Source organism: Pomacea canaliculata, linkage group LG12 (assembly GCF_003073045.1).
Source record: "Pomacea canaliculata isolate SZHN2017 linkage group LG12, ASM307304v1, whole genome shotgun sequence".
NCBI classification, from domain to species: domain Eukaryota; kingdom Metazoa; phylum Mollusca; class Gastropoda; order Architaenioglossa; family Ampullariidae; genus Pomacea; species Pomacea canaliculata.
Genome location: NC_037601.1, coordinates 20,342,151 through 20,360,564, shown reverse-complemented (window position 1 = coordinate 20,360,564; position 18,414 = coordinate 20,342,151). Strand labels below are relative to the sequence as shown.

Here is an 18,414-nt window from a genome sequence, read left to right as displayed (position 1 = left end):
TCTTGTAAGAAAAAAATTCAATTAACCGATTCTTACTGTGTCAAAGACAACACAGTACAAGCAGTGAAGGTTTGTGGACACGCGCCTTCACGTCGGCGTGTAGTGGATAAGGGAGACGGTGTCCAGTCACTTAATCCCCAGACACTTCATCCCCGACACTTCATCCCCGACACTTCATCCCCTAGACTTTTAATCCCCGACACTTCCTTCCGACACTTTCTCCCGACACTTCACCCCCAGACACTTAATCCTTTATAAAGCATATGTAATGTTTCTGTCAAAGCATTGAATTTAGAATACGTCCTCCCACACTGTATAGAGCAATGCGTGATGTGTATTTCTAAATCACGATTCTTCTATAAAGCATTGTTTAAAAAGCCTCTATAAAAAGTGTTGAGTTAGTAAGATATTTTTATTCTTCGTTTGAACGACAGTTCTTGAGCTTGAAATATAACCGTAAGAGAAATGCCTCTGGTTCATATATTAATTCATTTTATTTTGATTATAAAAATTTCATTTAATATTATTAAATTTAAAAAGTGGTAAAGGTCGATCTATACTAGTTCAGATGGATATGAATTCTGACTCAAGAAGAAGGCGCTAAACGGAAACATGAACTGGATGTACCAAGCATCAATTCACTGAAGTGTCGGTCACGTTAGTGACAGCTGAAAATGAAATCATCAAGCAGTTATTACTCACAATCATGAGTGCGAACAAAGAGAAGGCGATGGCAAAGAATGCGTGGGGAAACTGAACGGAGAAGATGACTGAATCAACAACAACAGGCGAGGGCTTGTCAAGCTGCAGTAAGTGTCAACTTACCTCATCTGTTCTCATGGCTCTACCAAGTAAAGGTACTATAAACAGGACTCTAACCGACATCGTGAAGAGACTCAGAAACAAAGATGCTGTGGAGCTTTGCCACCTCTTCTGCGATGCAATGTTTGAAGTACAGCATATACAAGGAGTTCTATATACGACTCCATGGGGACAAGCAACATAGTCCTTTCTAGTTTTCGGTGACAGACAATTACTAGATTGGCTCGACGCAGCAACTGCTGGTTCGCCGATGGTACTTTCAAGTTGTCCCAGTTGCTATTCTACCAACTCTACACAATTCATTTCCAATTCGCGCAAGGATGATCCGCGGTGCGTACTGCTTGCTTCAGGACAATCAGTCAACCTATAATAGAATGTTGGATGCAGTTAGAGAGCTAATGCCTAATGCAGCTCCAGAGACTATATATAGTAACAGACTTTGAGAAAGCTGCGATCACCGCTTTTCGAGAGAAGTTTCAGTCCTGTAGAGTAACGGGCTGTTACTGTCACTTAAGTCACGTGGTATTACGCAAAGTCACTTAACTGGGGATGAGAAGTGACTATGACGAAGACGACGAGTTACGTGGAATGGTCAGATGCCTCCCAGCACTTGCCTATGTACATGAAGAAGACATTGTCGATTCCTTCGAATTGCTTGCAGAGTCAATGCCACAACATGATCGCATGCCGGAACTTCTATCCTACTTCGAGCATACGTACATACGTACATACGGGGCCGCAGACTGCGCGGTAGAGGGGATAACTACGCTTCAGCTTTATTCCCTCCAGACACTTGGAACAAATACCTGACGTCACCGGCGGTGTTGCACGAACAAACAACTCTGTGGAGGGTTGGCATCACGCCCTTCAATCTCTCTTCTCCTGTCATCACCCAACGATGTGGACATTCCTTGATGGTCTACGTAAGGATTGTCAGCTACACAAGGCGTCTGTTCTACAATCATGCGCCGGCACAGAGAAACGTGCAAAGAGGAAATACGCTGAGTTAGCAACATTGTAGAGAGAGATGAGTCAATGGATCGTCTTCTGTACCTCCGATCATTAGCTTACCTTTCATATTGATTAACAGCAATTACCTCGCGAACACTCAAGAACAATGTTCATATCATATTATTGAAGAACATTAAATTTACTAGCTTATATAAACTTTAACTAATGTTGTAGATGTTCAAATGACGTTGAAGTTAATAGCATGGTTAAAATTTGAATTATTTGAATTTCAATTAATAAATTTCAATTAAATTTTTCGCTGACTTCATAATTTTTATAGTTACGGATTTAGTTTAGGGATTAAGTGTCTGGGGATGAAGTGCTTAGGGATTAAAAGTCTAGGGGATGAAGTGTCGGGGATGAAGTGTCGGGGATGAAGTGTCTGGGGATTAAGTGACTGGGAACCAAGGGAGACAACTAATTCAAAAAGGTTTCTCTTTTCTTTTTGTTTGCTTCGGTTCACTCCCTTAGCAAGACAAGATTTTTAAAGTTATCTTTTGCCTTATGACGAAAGCAGGAAAATGATTTATAAAAAAGTTCATAATGATTGTTAATGACACATGGAGTAACACATCTAAACAGTCATCTGTGCAGTGCTGAAGGAGTCACTATGTGCACTGAGTACCCGGTCAAATATCGGACAAGCAATGTTGAGATATTTTTTCTCGATTATATTGTTTAGCGGTAGGGTTATTCCCCCCTAGCCTAATAACTACTATTTCACATGTGCAAACAAAGTTCAGTCAGAAAATATCAATCAGAAACTCACGTGTACGTACATTACAGGGGTACATCTAGTAGACAGACACTGGTGCAATATGAAGCAATGATTCATTATTTGGATAGGCACTTGTTGTCTGACTGGTGTTTGCTGCAGAACGAAGCACTGGAGAAACAAATATACATTTTTGCGTCTGATGGTTGTCACAGATACATATATAGAAATCTTTCGTGAAATATACTTTCAATGAGAAAGGCTACTGATAAGTATTTTACTTTGAAATGTAAAATAAAGAATATTATTGAAGAAGAACTGCGGACTTTCTTTGATTAAATCATCAGACGCCTGGATGTCACACTAAAAAATGAAATTGCAGAAGAACCAGGTGAGCAGTTATCTTTTTAACTACACTTTTGGACACTTCATGCCAATATATAGAACGAGAACAAACATTCAAATTGATGTTACCTCCATTGCCCTTTTGTCACAGTCTCATTCACCAAAGAGATGGTGATGTTTGCATGAAGCAGAGCAAGTGGTGCTTGTTTTTCTCGAATGTCGGACAAACATGTGACTATATCATGCTGTATAACACAAATATCCAACAAATAACATTTCTCACACTTCATACGGATCATTTATTAAGTACCTAGTAAACTTCTTCGGAGATAGAAATGATAAAAAGTCATTTCATTGGGTGTAAACAAAGTATGAGAATGAAGTACTTCTCAGGACGAAGATCTGACCATGCAAAGACTTCTAGACTAATCCATCCTTCAATCACTGACATACGCGCTCTCCAAAGGAAATGTGTAACGGTGAGCATCCTCACGTATTCATATACTTGTTAAATGTTAAATTGTGTAAACTGTGAGTTTATATAGTTTCACACAGATATATACTTTCAAAATTAAATGTGTTATAAAAGATTTAATCCATGGTATGTGTTCTACAGAAGTCTAATCATTGACAGCTTCATTTTTACCGACTAAGACATCAGCGTGCTCTTCTAATCACTTCGTGGTCCTGTTTGATTGTCTTACAATCATTTTTTCGCACTTTAACGTTTTTCAAGAAGCTTGGTCTTACATAACTACTTGAAGATCGAGACTGTCCTTCAACTGTCGAATGCCTTCTTCCAGTGCATTGGATGATGCCTCCCCGCTGACACAGATTCCTCCCACTCGCAGCTTTATCTTCCCTAAACAACAAGACACCAGACAATCATCTATACACCCAGTTTTTTTCGCTTTCGGGGGAAAACTCAAACCTAACTTCATAATTTACAAACAAAATTAAGAAAACGCAATCATAGACCAAGCTACATAAACAGTTACTTTAACTTTGTATCTAACATTCCCTAATCTTCTGAATAAAGTGTGGCTGATATAAATATATAAATGTTTGTGTGTGTGTGTGTGTGTGCCCTATTCACACCAAATGTGGCAGGAAAATTGGTTTGGATTCCAGGAATACACAAGGTATTTTTTTTGCGGTAGGGATATGAGAAACATCACTAAAACACACACACACACAGCCACCTATACACGTGCTCACCTCGCTCGGCGCTGCTGCTGCAGGCACTGATGGCTGTCGCTGTTTCCAGATCGAGAATGATGTTCTTCAGTGAGATGGAGGCCAGTCTGGGACACGTGTTCACTAGGTTCACCAGAGCTGGGCCATAGCACCAGCTTTCCCGTACCACACACGACCACTCCAGGAAAGCTGGCCGACAGAGCATAGACACAAGGTATTTACATCCACTCTAATTGTTTTGTGGTGGAGGACAATAAATAAGTTTTATAGTGCACCAAGCGCGCATATCCATAAATACTAAAGATGAACACACACACACACACACACACACACACAAACATATTTATCTTACTCAATGAAAAAAGATTTCTAAAGAAACCACTTCAAAGAATTACATACTGTCAAGCTACAGGATCAATTAGGGTTAGTAGATTGTTGTTAGGCCTGTGGATATGTCTACAAACTCTCAACAGCAAAGGCTTCTATGCCTCCAATCTAACCACTCACCCACCCACAAACATACATTCGCTACAGGATCCACGAGCTGATGGTATAGCGAATTAAGAGAAAGTCTGTTTACTTAGATAGTTTCCGTATAGTTTGCCCATCATGTCGAGGTAACAATCGACAACGGATGTGACGGTGTGCAGACTGGAGACATCGACAACAAGTCCCTCGACGGGTAATTGAATAAAAAACATGCTCGTGTTCACGAGGAAGCCACATACGCTATCCCCCACCATGAGCCACAACACGACCCGCAATTCAGGGTTCTTGGCCACCACCACATTCCGAATCAGATAGATGTTCTGGTCTTTGAAATAGGGTTGAAGACTTAAATCAAACAGAAGTGTAAGCCGTCTCAGGAGAGGGCAGGCAATCACCAGGGTCATGATTATCTCACTTTTAAGATGCTCGAATGTGATTTCGATCTGCTCTAAAAGCGAAAATCGTCCTATGGTTTTAACGAAATACATATCTGGTGTGGCGGTTCGATGTAACATTTTTGTCAGAGACAAGCGCCTTATTTTGCTCTCGCCTCCCTCCTCATCTGTGGGAGCAACCGCCCTCAGCAGACTCCCCCAGCTCTGTTTCGACAGGAGCTCCAGTGATGTAAAACTGACTTCCTCTAAAAATCTTTTCTGACGTCTCAGAAATTTACATAGTTCACAGATGACACGACTTTTCCAGTCTTTACTAGCACTGTAATACTTGAAACCCGAGCAAGAGAAACTTGTCAGAGTCATATCATGAGGCAAGGCTCGCAACAGTTTGGACACTGAGCTGAGAACAGCGTTTGCCTGACGCGCATAAACAGTTTGTGGTCCTTGTGCTCTTCTGTCCAAGTTGAGTACAAGGTGTCTGACATGGAGGTACAATCTGGGGCCTTTTCCACCAAAAAATGAGCGGGTCTTTTCCCAGTTCCAGCCAGGACGGACAGTGACTTCGAACTTTTGCCACATGGAGGGCTCAGAGATGATTTCCTCTCTCCACCTTTTACAGACTTGACAGCAGGAACCCCTGTCTTCATTGGACAGTTCCCTGAGCACAAATAAATGATATTATAATTAATGATGATAATAATTAATACAAAGTATCGCAATCAGATTCTGGTGCGTTTTCTGGATTCCAGTTGTTGTTGTTGTTGTGTTGTTGTTTGTTGTTGTTGTTGTTTAACTTGTTGTAAAATATTATCTTGAAAAACTGTCCACTACATCTCACAGGTGACAGCAGCCATGTATGGAGCATCAATGTCAAGTGAAGACTTGGGGACCGAAATTCGGAGAAATAAATAAGGGATGACAGGCTTTGTTTGTTTATTTGTGTTTAATGCCGTGCCAGCAGCTAGGACTACATCACGGCAAGGATGATAGGCTACAGAGTAAGTACCTGAAGATGATGACAAGAAGCTCTGTGGGCAGCGCGTTGAAAGGACCAGTGACACCCCACTCCATCTTTACTGACGTCTTATTGGCTGAATGACATCACACGTGACTAGTATTTTGTTTTGAAGGAAAGACGTCGCAGCACAAGTCATCTTGTGCGTCATCAGTCGCTCCCTCTCTCTTTCTCTCATAGACACGCACACACAAAGATACACATACACAATACAATATGCATACATGAACGAACAAACACACACACATACAAATTTTCTCTCTCACACAAACACAAATAAACACACATGCTCACAAACGCACACAAACGCAAGCACGCACACAGACACACAAACACATAGACTTACAGTGAGACATTCACACTCACACGTATACACACAGACACAGGACTAGACATCTCGCACACACACACCTCTTAATCCTCCATTTTTTATTGTTCTGCACTAATTAGTTATTTATTTTATTTATTTATTTTTTTTACCCTTTAAATGCTAGTCAAACCTGATGTAGCCCACGAACGAAATTTTGACAGGTGTTTTTAAAAATTTATTTCTATTAACATACAATTAAAAGAACTATCTGTTATACTCGATGTGAAAGAGCATTTTGAAAACATTTGCGTTGTGTCAATATTTAAGAACTATAGGTTCTGGTTTCTTGTAGTAAACTCCCATGAAGAGTGTAACTGTACAGGGCATAGAATTTAGAAATCGGGCAGTATGTCAAAATTCAGAAATTAAGAAAAAATATATTTACACAATTTATAAAAACATAAAGTATTAAACAACCATATATTATAAGAATATAAATTAGAATTTAAATATTACTTACTTTTTTCTTCTCCCTTTCTGTTGTTTGAGTACAAATCCATGTCGAATTGAGTAACCGGTAACGAACGTCAACATGGGGCTTCATCAACCAAACCTTCGCTTACTTTCAAAGATAAAATATCTAATTTGTTGACTGCGTCATCCGTTGAAGGGAAGTAATCCATAGTTAAACAATTCCTAAAGGTTCCAGTGTTTCCTCCCTTAAGTATTCATTTACGCGCAGGGTTACAAGATTTTTATGTAGTCACTATTTTGGTCTCGTTTGAATCTTTCAGACCGGCCCGCAACAAGAGAACTTTGTCCACCCCTGGGGTAAACTGAATGTGTCAGCACTGCCCAGGTGTAAACACCTCTGTGAAAATATTTATCCTGAGATGTTGCCTACATTTTTAAATGCCTAACATAGGCAATTTGTGAGTATATCTGAAATACTTCTTTTCATTTTATTAAAATAATAATTGTGTGTTTGGAGAACAGACACTAGTACACAAACATTCGTCAATACACTCAGTGCTCGCTCATGTAAAGCTCTCAGTCACAGACCAAACCAGTTTCTCTGGTTAAAAATAAAATTAATTATAAAATTAATAAAATTAAATGACCCTTCTTATCTTTATTCACATTTAGAAAATTCCTAGCTATCTGTATACATCAGAGGAAAACAGTTATGCAAAAATGTAAACAACATACAAAGGTAAATAATACTGTTTATTTGTTACTGTAAAGTACCTGACTGATAACAGTTCATTTGAGAACACAAAGACGTTTGTAAAACATGGAAATCTTCAAAGGTCTTTTTTCTGTGATTAATGGATTTTTATTTACAGGGTAATATATGATACAGCTGTAATTAGAGAATTAATCAGAGAAATCTTTATAAAAATACAAAAATTTAAATAAATTGTTTAAAATCGGAGATACAAACAGAATATGCTTACTGTACCTTACTTGGAAGACACAGCCCCCAGCCCCCAGCCCCCAGCCCTCCCCTCAACACACTTACACAGTGTCCCCCTTCTATGCTCCTCTAATTTACTTTAAAAAAAACTTGCTATGCTCTCGCCTTTCCTCTCTCAACACGTGCAGTCGGTCTGTTTACATCGCGCTGACTCATGCCATGTCACCCATCCGTGACAGGGGGAGAGGACGGGTGAGACGAGAAAAGACATACAAAGACACACAAACCTCAAAACCTAATTCCTTGCCTCGAAAAGGTACATCAAAACTGTAAACAATCTAGGTTCCAACCCAACCATTAACCATTGAGTCCAAGGAATTCAATAACATCTGTGCGGGGTCATGCGCATCGAGGTCAGGACTGGGTCTGGGCGTCTTCTGCATGCAGACTTTTTTTTTTTTTTTTTTTGAAAAATAAAGTTAGTTCTACTTTTACTGTGTAAATAATACACCGACACGAATTTCCCGTTCACGAAACATCAAATTTTCTTAAAAATCATGCATATTGATGCATACTGCGACAATATTATTTGTTTTTACTAGAAATAAATAAACTTTCCATCGCCAGCCATTTGTTCTCTCACATGTTCCTAACTGCTTTCTTCGTGGATGTGACTGTGACACGTGAAATGCGAGAAATGTGTTCACACTGGTCAGATAGTGATGGTCCTGCAATTGCTGAACAACTAAAACTAACATTACACACAACATTAACATGTCATCTCTGGTGCTTGTAAATTAAGTCAAACGGGACGATTGTAGGTCGAACAAAAAGAATTAAGTATGAAATGATTTTTGCTAAGTAGCTGTAGAGAAATGCAAGTCAAATATTATTTTGATTGTATTAATTTTCTTTTTGTGTTTCTTAAAAGCTTTATTATTGTAAATGAGGAGGGAGAGAGAGATTAAAACTAACCGACGCAAAAGTACTTTTCCTAAACGATAGGAATAAACGATAAGCTTTTGAATGAAACAGTTTTCCATCATCATTATTATCATCATCATTATCATCAGCAGCATAATTCTAGCAAAGTAGATGATGAGCTTTTTTACTGCATATTCGACCAAAAGTAGGCAGTCTGTGCTTCACAAACACAAAAACAAAGTATGTACATCTTGACTCAAACTGAACAAACAATACATACGTATACCAAACTATACCAACAAACAAATATACAACGTACAACAACATAGCCTCAAAATATAGGAGCAAGATTTCGCAAGACGATGAAAGATTAATTTAAATTCTTGTTTTGAAGTCGTGTTTCGGCAAAACTCTAATAAACAAGAATATTTAACAGATCTCAAGTAAAAATAAAGACGAAAGAACACAATGAGTTACTGAAAAACAAGTTGAGAAGAGTTCTCGAGTGTAGTGCGCTGTGTAAAAGTCGGCATCTGCCAGCAGCTCCAACAAAATAAATAAAATTATTCGTCGAAAATAAGTTTGTAAACATTAGTCTACAGGGAGTTAAAAGTACATATCGTAGTTGCGCTCTGATTTCGTAGTATGTGGGAACTTTACCTATCTACCATGTCTTCACTAACTGATAGTCATCAAGTCCAAGGAACAAACAAGTTACATCCGGCACATTCCCGTGCTCTGATTGCTTTAAGGATGTTTACACGACACAATGCTCTTCAATCGTTTGTTTATTTGTTTAATAGAATTTATCAAACCGATCAGGAGCGAAACAACATGCTTATTTAACATCACAGGTCGTGTTTGTGATGGCAAGGAACAGTATTAAAGGTCGGACCCGAGGGTCTGTGGTTCAGGTCTTTGCGCTGCCATCGGACTTGACGCTTGACTTGTCTCTGAGGTAAGTCTTTCAACATTGTAGTCAGGACCTTCTATTGACTAGTGCTCTTCTTTGTGTGATGCTCTTGACGAATGGTTTTAAAGAAGACATCTGGCCCGCTGCCAGGTGTGACTCAGTAAATCAGAAATATGTCACGTGACAATGTCCTGTGTGAGATCATTGTAACCTGCCTTATAGTACTATGGGAGTGTCGAGAACAGAGAATAACGCATAATGTAAATATTTTGTAAGTATTTTCAGGACACGACCGCCACTGTTACTGACGAAGACCGATTTCATGTTTTTTTTCTCTTGGAATAAATTAAAATCAAATCATTTGTAAGGTGTCATTACCAAGGAATTTCAGCAAATTATCTGAAAAAATAATTTACCATATCTATGTATGTAAGCTACAATTGCAAATTTCAAGTTTTCTCCTTTCCAACAATGTAGAGGTTTGTCAGTCTAATGTTTATCTGAGAGCAGCAATAATAAAAAAACAAACCTCACCCACTGTCGTCTTCACAGCCTTCAGTTATTATCCGGTCTTCGTAATATTTATACTGTTATGTCGTACTGAGGGTTAATATTATGCAAACGTATCCGCTCACCACAGGTTCTTCATTATATTACCATGATAATGATTCTAATGGCTTGGACATAGTTTCTAGCAGTATAGTTTCTCAGTACTATCCTCTCAAACAGCATCCATAGAATCAAACAGATATAAACCCCTAACGATCTTAAACCGTTTTATGTTTAAATATATTCGTACTATGTTATTTGTTCCTATTCTAATCGGCTAATAAAAGATAAGTAATTTTAGATTGACTAAAGACACGAAATAACGATTTCAATGTATATGTGCATTTCTTTGAAAGGAGATATTCACTTATCTTTAATTTCTGCTAATGTGATCATCATCCTTTCCCATAATGCTAGTCCTTTGTCACACCCTTCCTTTGGCAATCTCATGTTCCTCTCAGCTCTTGTTCTTGTTATTTGGTTCCTCTTTGTGTTTTCTGTTTTTGATTTTATTCTTTGCTAAGTACGGTTGTTTATTCTTTGATAGCTCATATTTTATTTGTTTGTTTTCCTGTCCTGCGCATGCTGTCGATGTTTCATTCTTGTTCTTAAGCGCTATTATTATTATTATTATTATTATTATTATTATTATTATTATTATTATTATTATTATTATTATTATTATTATTATTATTATTATTATTATTATTATTATTATTATCACTACACTTTTTTCATCACAGGAACTGTTTGTAAGAGGAAACTTCTCGCCATGATCAACAAATACATCATCTTCGGACTTGCGGTCATCGTCATGTTGGCTGTTATTGTCGTTGCAGAAAACGGTGTTTCCTGCCCTGTGTACGTGGTTATGTACAACAGATTTTGCCTCGTGCCACCAACCTCATCAAAGTGTGATCGAATTGAGAAATACTTAAGAGAAGGTTGTATTAGTCACTTTTTTCTCACACTGTATTTGGTCTTGAAATATTCTTCCTCGTAGGACTAAAAATTGTGTCTTTTTTTAGCATTGTTTTGTTCATTAAAGCAAAACACATGCATAGCAAGCCTATAAAATATTGCTCAGCAATCTGTGGATGGTGGCTACTCAGCCAGTAAAGGGTGGTTAATGAATCCACAGAGGATGGCGAGATAATCTGTAGTAGGGACTACTAAACCTGTGAAGCCTGACTTCAGTTTGAATAAAGCTAAATATCTGAAGACAGATTACAAAGTTTAGCCTTTGACTGCTTTAGCACTTTCTCTCTTTAGTGTTAATGACTTTACGGGGTCATGAACCCGTGAACTGAAGTGAACGAAGAAATATGAGGTAAACAGGATTTAAGTGAAAGATGAAAGCATAAATGATGTGCATTGGGGCAATTATTTTTCTATCATCGATAAACGATAACATAAGTCGGTAACATTGGGTGAGCAAGGAGTACCTGTACCTGTACTTTGTAATCTGGGTAGCCGGCAATAACTGTGTTCTCCGATTTGCAGTTTGTGGCATTCCAGTTCCACCAGCCACCGGCTAAAGTACAACAGCAACTGATGTGAGTTGAGAGAATGAGTGAGTGAGAGACATTCATAGTTACAACAAACACACAGACGCACGTACACACACTTGTTTATACAGAAATATTTGTTGTTGTTGTCTCCGTGCACATTGATCATTACATAATAAAATGTGCGTTCTTTATTTTGTTGCTTCGCTGCGGTCAAAAATTATTAAATCGGATTGGTGGACAAGCAGCTCGAGAAATAAATGAGTAATTAATTTTACACTTTTCTTTTTCAGTCACTCTGATAAAGCACTTTTGCTGACCCGGCGTTCAACACCAAAAATTTCCAATCATCTTGTTTTTTTAGACTAGATATTCTTAGGATAGAAAAGACGTGTAGAATGTACTCAGGGATTCTGCTAACAAAAATATTGATGTAAATGTATTGAGTATTAAACGTTTTTCTGATCACAAATGATGTGCTTTTCTGTTGTTTCTTTCAGTCTGCAAAACCTGATTTTCTCGTTGAATGTGTCGTTAGCGATGTGTTGTGTGTATCGTGTCCTTGTATTTGTGAAGTTCTGATGAGCTGACAGATTCCTTTATAAATATATAAATTTAAGTATATGCATAAGGCACGTTTGTTAATGTTAATTGTTAATACGTCTAGCTGAATGGATTTGTGTTTATGGGGAAATGTGTGACATAGTTGTGACATTGATGTACACATGGACATCTGCCACTATCTTGATAAAATCAACTACAGTGACAGCTTTAAAATTAAGCTATTTTATTTTATTTTTTTTTGATTCACAATTTTCACAACAAAAAGACACTATATAATTGTAAGCCAGCATTTTAAAGCAGCAGCTTCTGCAATAAATAATTCATCGTTATGATGTTTGAAAACGAAATGCAAGTAATTACAAACATTGAGTTTTCAAGTGTAGTAGGGTGTGTACACTTCAGCAGTCCCAGAAAATAAATGTTATTTCATGATTACTTTGTAAACTGTAGTGTACAAGGAAGTTAGACTTACATACTAGAGTTTTGTTCTTCCACAAATTCGAACGGACAAAAATCTACATCTGGCATATTCCTTGGTCGTGTCTGTGTGGTTTCACCTGACAGTTCGTGAGAGAAACGAGTTCTTTAAAAGTTCTTGTCGCTCTAGTTGCTTTAAGACTGTTTACAAGACACCATGCTCTTCGAATGTTTATTTATTTGTTTAATATCATCTATAAAACTACTCACGAAGAAAACAACATTCCTGGCGCCTTATCTCACATCACAGTTCCTGTTTGTCAGTGCTCACAGAACTGTATAAATAGTCGGACACGAGGGTCTGTGTCTCTGACACTTTATTTGTCTCGAAGGGTCAGTCATCAACGCTGAATTTCTGAACTTGTAATCAACTCTAACCTTTCTTCTTTGCTGAGTTTAATGAACAGCTTTAAAAAACTACAATATCGATGGTCGGTCCTCTGATTGTAGCCCACTGCCCGAGTGACCCAGTAAGACAGAAAACATCACGTGACAGCCATTTCCTGCGTGAGAATATGAGCAAACACATTCCTGTGTTAATGATTTTAATGGCTTCTAGATATAATATTTCTAGCATTGTAGTTAGTAGTTGTATAAAAGACAACATCAGTGTAATCGAAAAGAGGTAAAATCCAAACGTGTTTAAACCGTCTTATGTTTAAAATATATATTCATGTTAAGTGTTATTTATGTTATGTACTATTTTTTTAATTCTAACTGGCTAATAAAAGATTAGTAATTTTAGATTGTTTGATGACTTCCGTAAACAGTTTAGAAAAAATGTTCGTTTGCTTATAAATAAAAATTGGCATTATTTTGAATTTATTTCCCTTTTATTTAACGAACTTAATTTACCCTTGACATATTTCAGGAACTTTAGTAATTGATTTACCCACTTCCTACAGGCCAAAATTTCACCAGTTACTCATTTCCTGTGACAAATCAATTTAAATCATTTCCAGCAGTCGTAGTAATAAAATAATTTCAATAAATCAAAAGATTTTGTATGAATGCATAGACATCATTAGGGGAGATAAGTAACTTGTCCTCTAGAACTAGTAAACTATCTCCCCTGATTTGGCCTTTGACAAAGTAAAACAAAAACAAAAAATCGCTGACAAAATAACATGCAGTAGTGCCTTGGATGAATGAATTCAAAACAAAACTAAACACAAAATCCACACAAAAGCATAAAACTAAAAAGTTCGTGCCAGCAGACAGTTGCAGTGAATGTCGGGTACCCGCCTGTCAGCCTGGTGCTGGATCAGCAACCGTCAAGTTGTGACGACACTCGACTCTCTGGGGAGAGAGAGAGAGAGATGGGTGAAGAAAGGATGGATCGTTTACTATTTTAATGCATTTAAAAATTGTTGACTTTTTTTTCTTTTTGCTAACTTGATCATCTTTCATATTTTTTTTCTCGTTTATGTTGCAAGTTCTAGCTTTCCACTACCCTTGAATGATGAGATAGGAGGTATACACGATCTAAGTAAAAGTAGGGAACATAACTAATGTTGGAAATATTTTATGATTGTAGTCATTTTTTGTTTCATTGTTTCTAAGAATACCCTGAAACTTTTTTTTAAAGATCTATGTATTAAAGACAATCCCGAGATGTAAGGAACAAATACTTCATCCTTCTTAGTACATTTCATATAAACGTGTGTTTTACGATTGATTTCTACTTATTTTATTTTCAAGCTTTTGTTTTTTTTATTTTTACTATCAATGTTTTTGTTTTACTTTGTGAGCTTGTTCTCTTCTAAATAAGTTCTGATAGAAATTTTTTTAAAAGTGTACTAGTTGTGGAACTGCTGGAAATGATTTAATAAATTATTGCCTTGTCACTGGAAACAAGACAAAACTTGTTTGTGTAGCTGGTATTATTGGCATATAACCCTTTAACACCAAAACACCATTAATCTTCTCCTAGACTGGATGCTGTTAGGAAAGAAAGGATATATAATCTGTTAAAGATTGGTGCTAACAAAAAGCAATTGTGAAAGTATTGACTATTGAACATTTTCCTGATCACAAATTATGAGCCTTTTCTGCTTTCTAAAAAAAAAACTGCTTTCATCGTTGTTTGTGCCTTTAATTGTCAGTCTGTGTTTTTAGTCTAGTGTATTTGTTTCTGTCTGATGAGGTACAAGTATTCTTATATAATACATGTCTGTTGATGATGTGTTTAACTATAGATTAATGAATTTGTATTTTGTTGAAAATCGGAGATACAAACAGAATGTGATTACTGTACCTTACTTGGAAGACTCAGCCCCCCAGCCCTAGCCCCCCCCCCCCCATTAACACACATACACAGTGTCCTGGCACTTGCCTGCCCCCCTTCTATATTCTAATTTACTTTTTAAGAAAACTTGTTTTGCTCTCGCCTTTACTCTCTCAACACGTGCAGTCGGTCTGTTTACATCGCGCTGACTCATGCCATGTCACCTATCCGTGACGGGGGGAGAGGACGGGTGAGACGACAAAAGACATACACTGACACACAAATATCAAAACCTAATTCTTTGCCTCGAAAGGGTACATCAAAATTGTAAACACATTAGGTTCCAACCCAACCATTAACCATTGAGTCCAATGAATTCAATAACATCGTAATATGTAAACAACTTTTAAACACTTTTTCCATGCTTTTAATGCACTGACATGGTATTATTGCCAGTGAAAGGGTTGGGCTCTATCTTGAGCATCTTTCGTCCCACCCGGTAATTAACGTCTGTACGCGGTCATGCGCATCGAGGTCAGGACTGGGTCTGGGCGTCTTCTGCGTGCAGGCTTTTTTTTTTTAATTTTGAAAAGTTAGTTTGACTTTGAATGTGTTAATAATACACCGACACGAATTTCCCGTTCAAGAAAACATCAGGTTTTCTTAAAAATCATGCATATTGCGTGACAACAGTAGTTTGTTTTTACTAGAAATAAATAAGCTCGCACTCGCTTGCCATTTGTTCTCTCACATGTTCCCAACTGCTTTCTTCGTGGATGTGACTGTGGGTGAAATGCGAGAAATGTGTTCACACTGGTCAATAGTGAAAAGTCTGCAGCTGCCAGCAGCTCCAACAAAATAAAAAATATTTGTAGAAAATAAGTTTCTAAACATTAGTCTACAGGGAGTTAAAATTACATATCTTAGTTTCGTTCTGTTTTCGTAGGGGTGGGAACTTTCTACATCTACCATGTCTTCACTAACAAATCATCAAGTGGACAAACAAGTTACATCCGGCACATTCCCGTGCTCTGATTGCTTTAAGGATGTTTACAAGACTCAATGCTCTTCAAAAGTTTGTTTATTTGTTTGATAGAGGCTATCAAACCGATCAGGAACCAAACAACATGCTTATTTAACATCACAGGTCCTGTTTGTGATGGCAGGGAACGGTATAAAAGGTCGGACCTGAGGGTCTGTGGTTCAGGTCTTTGCGCTGCCATCGGACTTGACGCTTGACTTGTCTGTGAGGTAAGTCTTTCAACATTGTATTCAGGACCTTCGATTGAGTAGTGCATTTCTTTGTGGGCTGTTCTTGACAAATCGTTTTAAAGAAGACATCTGGCCCGCTGCCGGGTGTGACTCAGTAAATCAGAAATGTGTCACGTGACAATGTCCTGTGTGAGATCATTGTAACCTGCCTTATAGTACTATGGGAGTGTCGAGAACAGAGAATAACGCATAATGTAAATATTTTGTAAGTATTTTCAGGACACGACCGCCACTGTTACTGACGAAGACCGATTTCATGTTTTTTTCTCTTGGAAAATCAGTTAAAATCAAATCATTTGTAAGGCGTCATTACCAAGGAAATCAGCAAATTATCTGTAAAAATAATTTACCATATCTATGTATGTAAGCTACAACTGCAAAGTTCGAGTTTTCTCCTTTCCAACAATATAGAGGTTTGTTAGTCTAATGTTCATCTGAGACCAGCAATAATAAAAAACAAACCTCACCCACTGTCGTCTTCACAGCCTTCAGTTATTATCCGGTCTTCGTAATATTTATACTGTTATGTCGTACTGAGGGTTAATATTATGCAAACGTATTCGCTCACCACAGGTTCTTCATTATATTACCATGATAATGATTCTAATGGCTTGGACATAGTTTCTAGCAGTATAGTTTCTCAGTACTATCCTCTCAAACGGCATCCATAGAATCAAACAGATGTAAACCCCTAACGATCTTAAACCGTTTTATGTTTAAATATATTCGTCCTATGTTACTTGTTCCTATTCTAATCAGTGTTACTCTCAGCTATTGTTCTTGTTATTTGGTTCCTCTTTGTGTTTTCTGTATTTAATTTTATTCTCCGTCTAGTACGGTTGTTTATTTTTTTTAGCTCATGTTATTTGTTTGTTTACCTGTCCCTCGATATGTGCTGTCCATGTTTCGTTCTTGTTCTTACGCGCTAAGAGCATGAGTGTGAGTATGCGCTTTACAAATTTTGCATTATTATTATTATTATTATTATTATTATTATTATTATTATTATTATTTATTATTATTATTATTATTATTATTATTATTATTATTATTATTATTATTATTATTTCCACTACACTTGTCCATCACAGGAACTGTTTCGAGGAAACTTCTCGCCATGACCAACAAAAACATCATCTTCGCCTTGCGGTCATCGTCATGTTGGCTGTTACCGTTGCTGCAGATGATGATGATCATGAACATAGCCGTAATCAGTACAACTGCCTAACCTTGCAGTCGGAGTACAATAGACACTGCTCCCTAAATCCAATTTCAATATATTGCCGGGAACTTTACCAGACCCTAGTTTGCCGAGGTTGTATTATTCACCTGTTTTCACACACTGTATTTGTTAGTTTTTTTGTTTAATTTGCCTCGCAGACATTAAGATTTTTTAGAATTGATTTGCTCATTAAAGCAAAATGCATTGCTAGAAAAACCAGTAAAACAAAGTTGGTAATCTGGGAAGTATGAGAAGTGAATCCACAAAGGGTAGTAAGATATTCTGTAAAGGTGGCGAGTGAAGTCCACGAAGGTCGGCTATGTATTCTGTAAAAGGTGCTATTAAACTTATGAAGAGTGGCATCCTAGATAAAGAAAGCTGAATTTGTGAAGGCTGATTGCAAAGTTAACCTTTTAGCTGCAGTAGTGCTCTTTAGATGTTTGTAACGAGCTGATGTGGTCATGTTTTCATGAACTAAAGAGAGCGATGAAATGCGAGGTAAACATGATCAAAGTAAAAGGGCAAAAACATGATTGATTTCCGTTAGAAGACAGAAATAGTTGGTAAACATGTTAATACATGGACTTCTGGTGTACCAGACATGACTTTGTTTCTCCAATTTGCAGGTTGTATCGTTACGACACCATTCCCCCAGGGCTAAAATACAGCAGCAACTGATGTGAGTATGAGTGAGTGCGATTCAGATCGCACGCATAGTGTTAATCAGATAAAACAAACAAACAAACAAACAAACAAACAAACAAACAAACACACAAGCACACAAACACTATAAAGTAAGATATTGGAAAACATCACACAAGAATTAACTAATAAATTTTTTTTTCTTTTTTTCAGTTACTCTGATGTCGCCTAGCTTCGTTGCTGATACAGCGGTTCAACACCTAAATATCAGTTATCTTACCTTTTCAGACTAGATATTCTTCTAGGAAAAAAAATCATCTAGATAATATATCCAGGATTACTGCTATAACAAACAAGCAGATGTAAATTTATCGAATATTAAATTTTGTCTGATCACAAA

General features: G+C 37.3%; 1 protein-coding gene and 2 long non-coding RNA genes across 4 annotated transcripts; 2 read left to right on the top strand and 1 right to left on the bottom strand.

Moving 5' to 3' along the window:
- Positions 1–3,178: 3,178 nt before the first annotated feature.
- On the bottom strand, positions 3,179–6,093 carry LOC112553425. 2 transcript variants are annotated; one of them, XM_025220629.1, is made up of 4 exons: positions 5,981–6,093; positions 4,671–5,632; positions 4,112–4,279; positions 3,179–3,755 (listed from the first exon to the last, which is right to left on the bottom strand). In XM_025220629.1, exons 1-4 carry the CDS (start codon positions 6,043–6,045, stop codon positions 3,640–3,642), a joined length of 1,311 nt encoding a protein of 436 aa, XP_025076414.1. In that variant the 5' UTR covers positions 6,046–6,093; the 3' UTR covers positions 3,179–3,639. The 2 variants fall into 2 exon arrangements, with proteins under 2 accessions (XP_025076414.1, XP_025076413.1); XM_025220628.1 differs by having other exon boundaries at positions 4,688–5,632.
- Positions 6,094–7,102: 1,009 nt separating this feature from the next.
- LOC112553428 lies at positions 7,103–10,924 on the top strand. Its single transcript, XR_003097052.1, has 3 exons — positions 7,103–7,231; positions 9,495–9,598; positions 10,846–10,924. It is a non-coding gene; the product is annotated as an uncharacterized LOC112553428 (long non-coding RNA).
- Positions 10,925–17,220: 6,296 nt separating this feature from the next.
- Positions 17,221–18,414, top strand: LOC112553427. The gene is made up of 3 exons (XR_003097051.1): positions 17,221–17,465; positions 17,999–18,051; positions 18,228–18,414. It is a non-coding gene; the product is annotated as an uncharacterized LOC112553427 (long non-coding RNA).

Coding starts and splice junctions, on each gene's coding strand:
- LOC112553425 (XM_025220628.1), bottom strand. CDS start 6,045: ATGGAGTGGGGTGTCACTGGTCCTTTCAACGCGCTGCCCACAGAGCTT. Junction 4,280..4,687: donor CTCGACATGATGGGCAAACT/ATACGGAAACTA, acceptor TCTGTCGGCCAG/CTTTCCTGGAGTGGTCGTGT. Junction 3,756..4,111: donor CAGCAGCAGCGCCGAGCGAG/GTGAGCACGTGT, acceptor CTTGTTGTTTAG/GGAAGATAAAGCTGCGAGTG.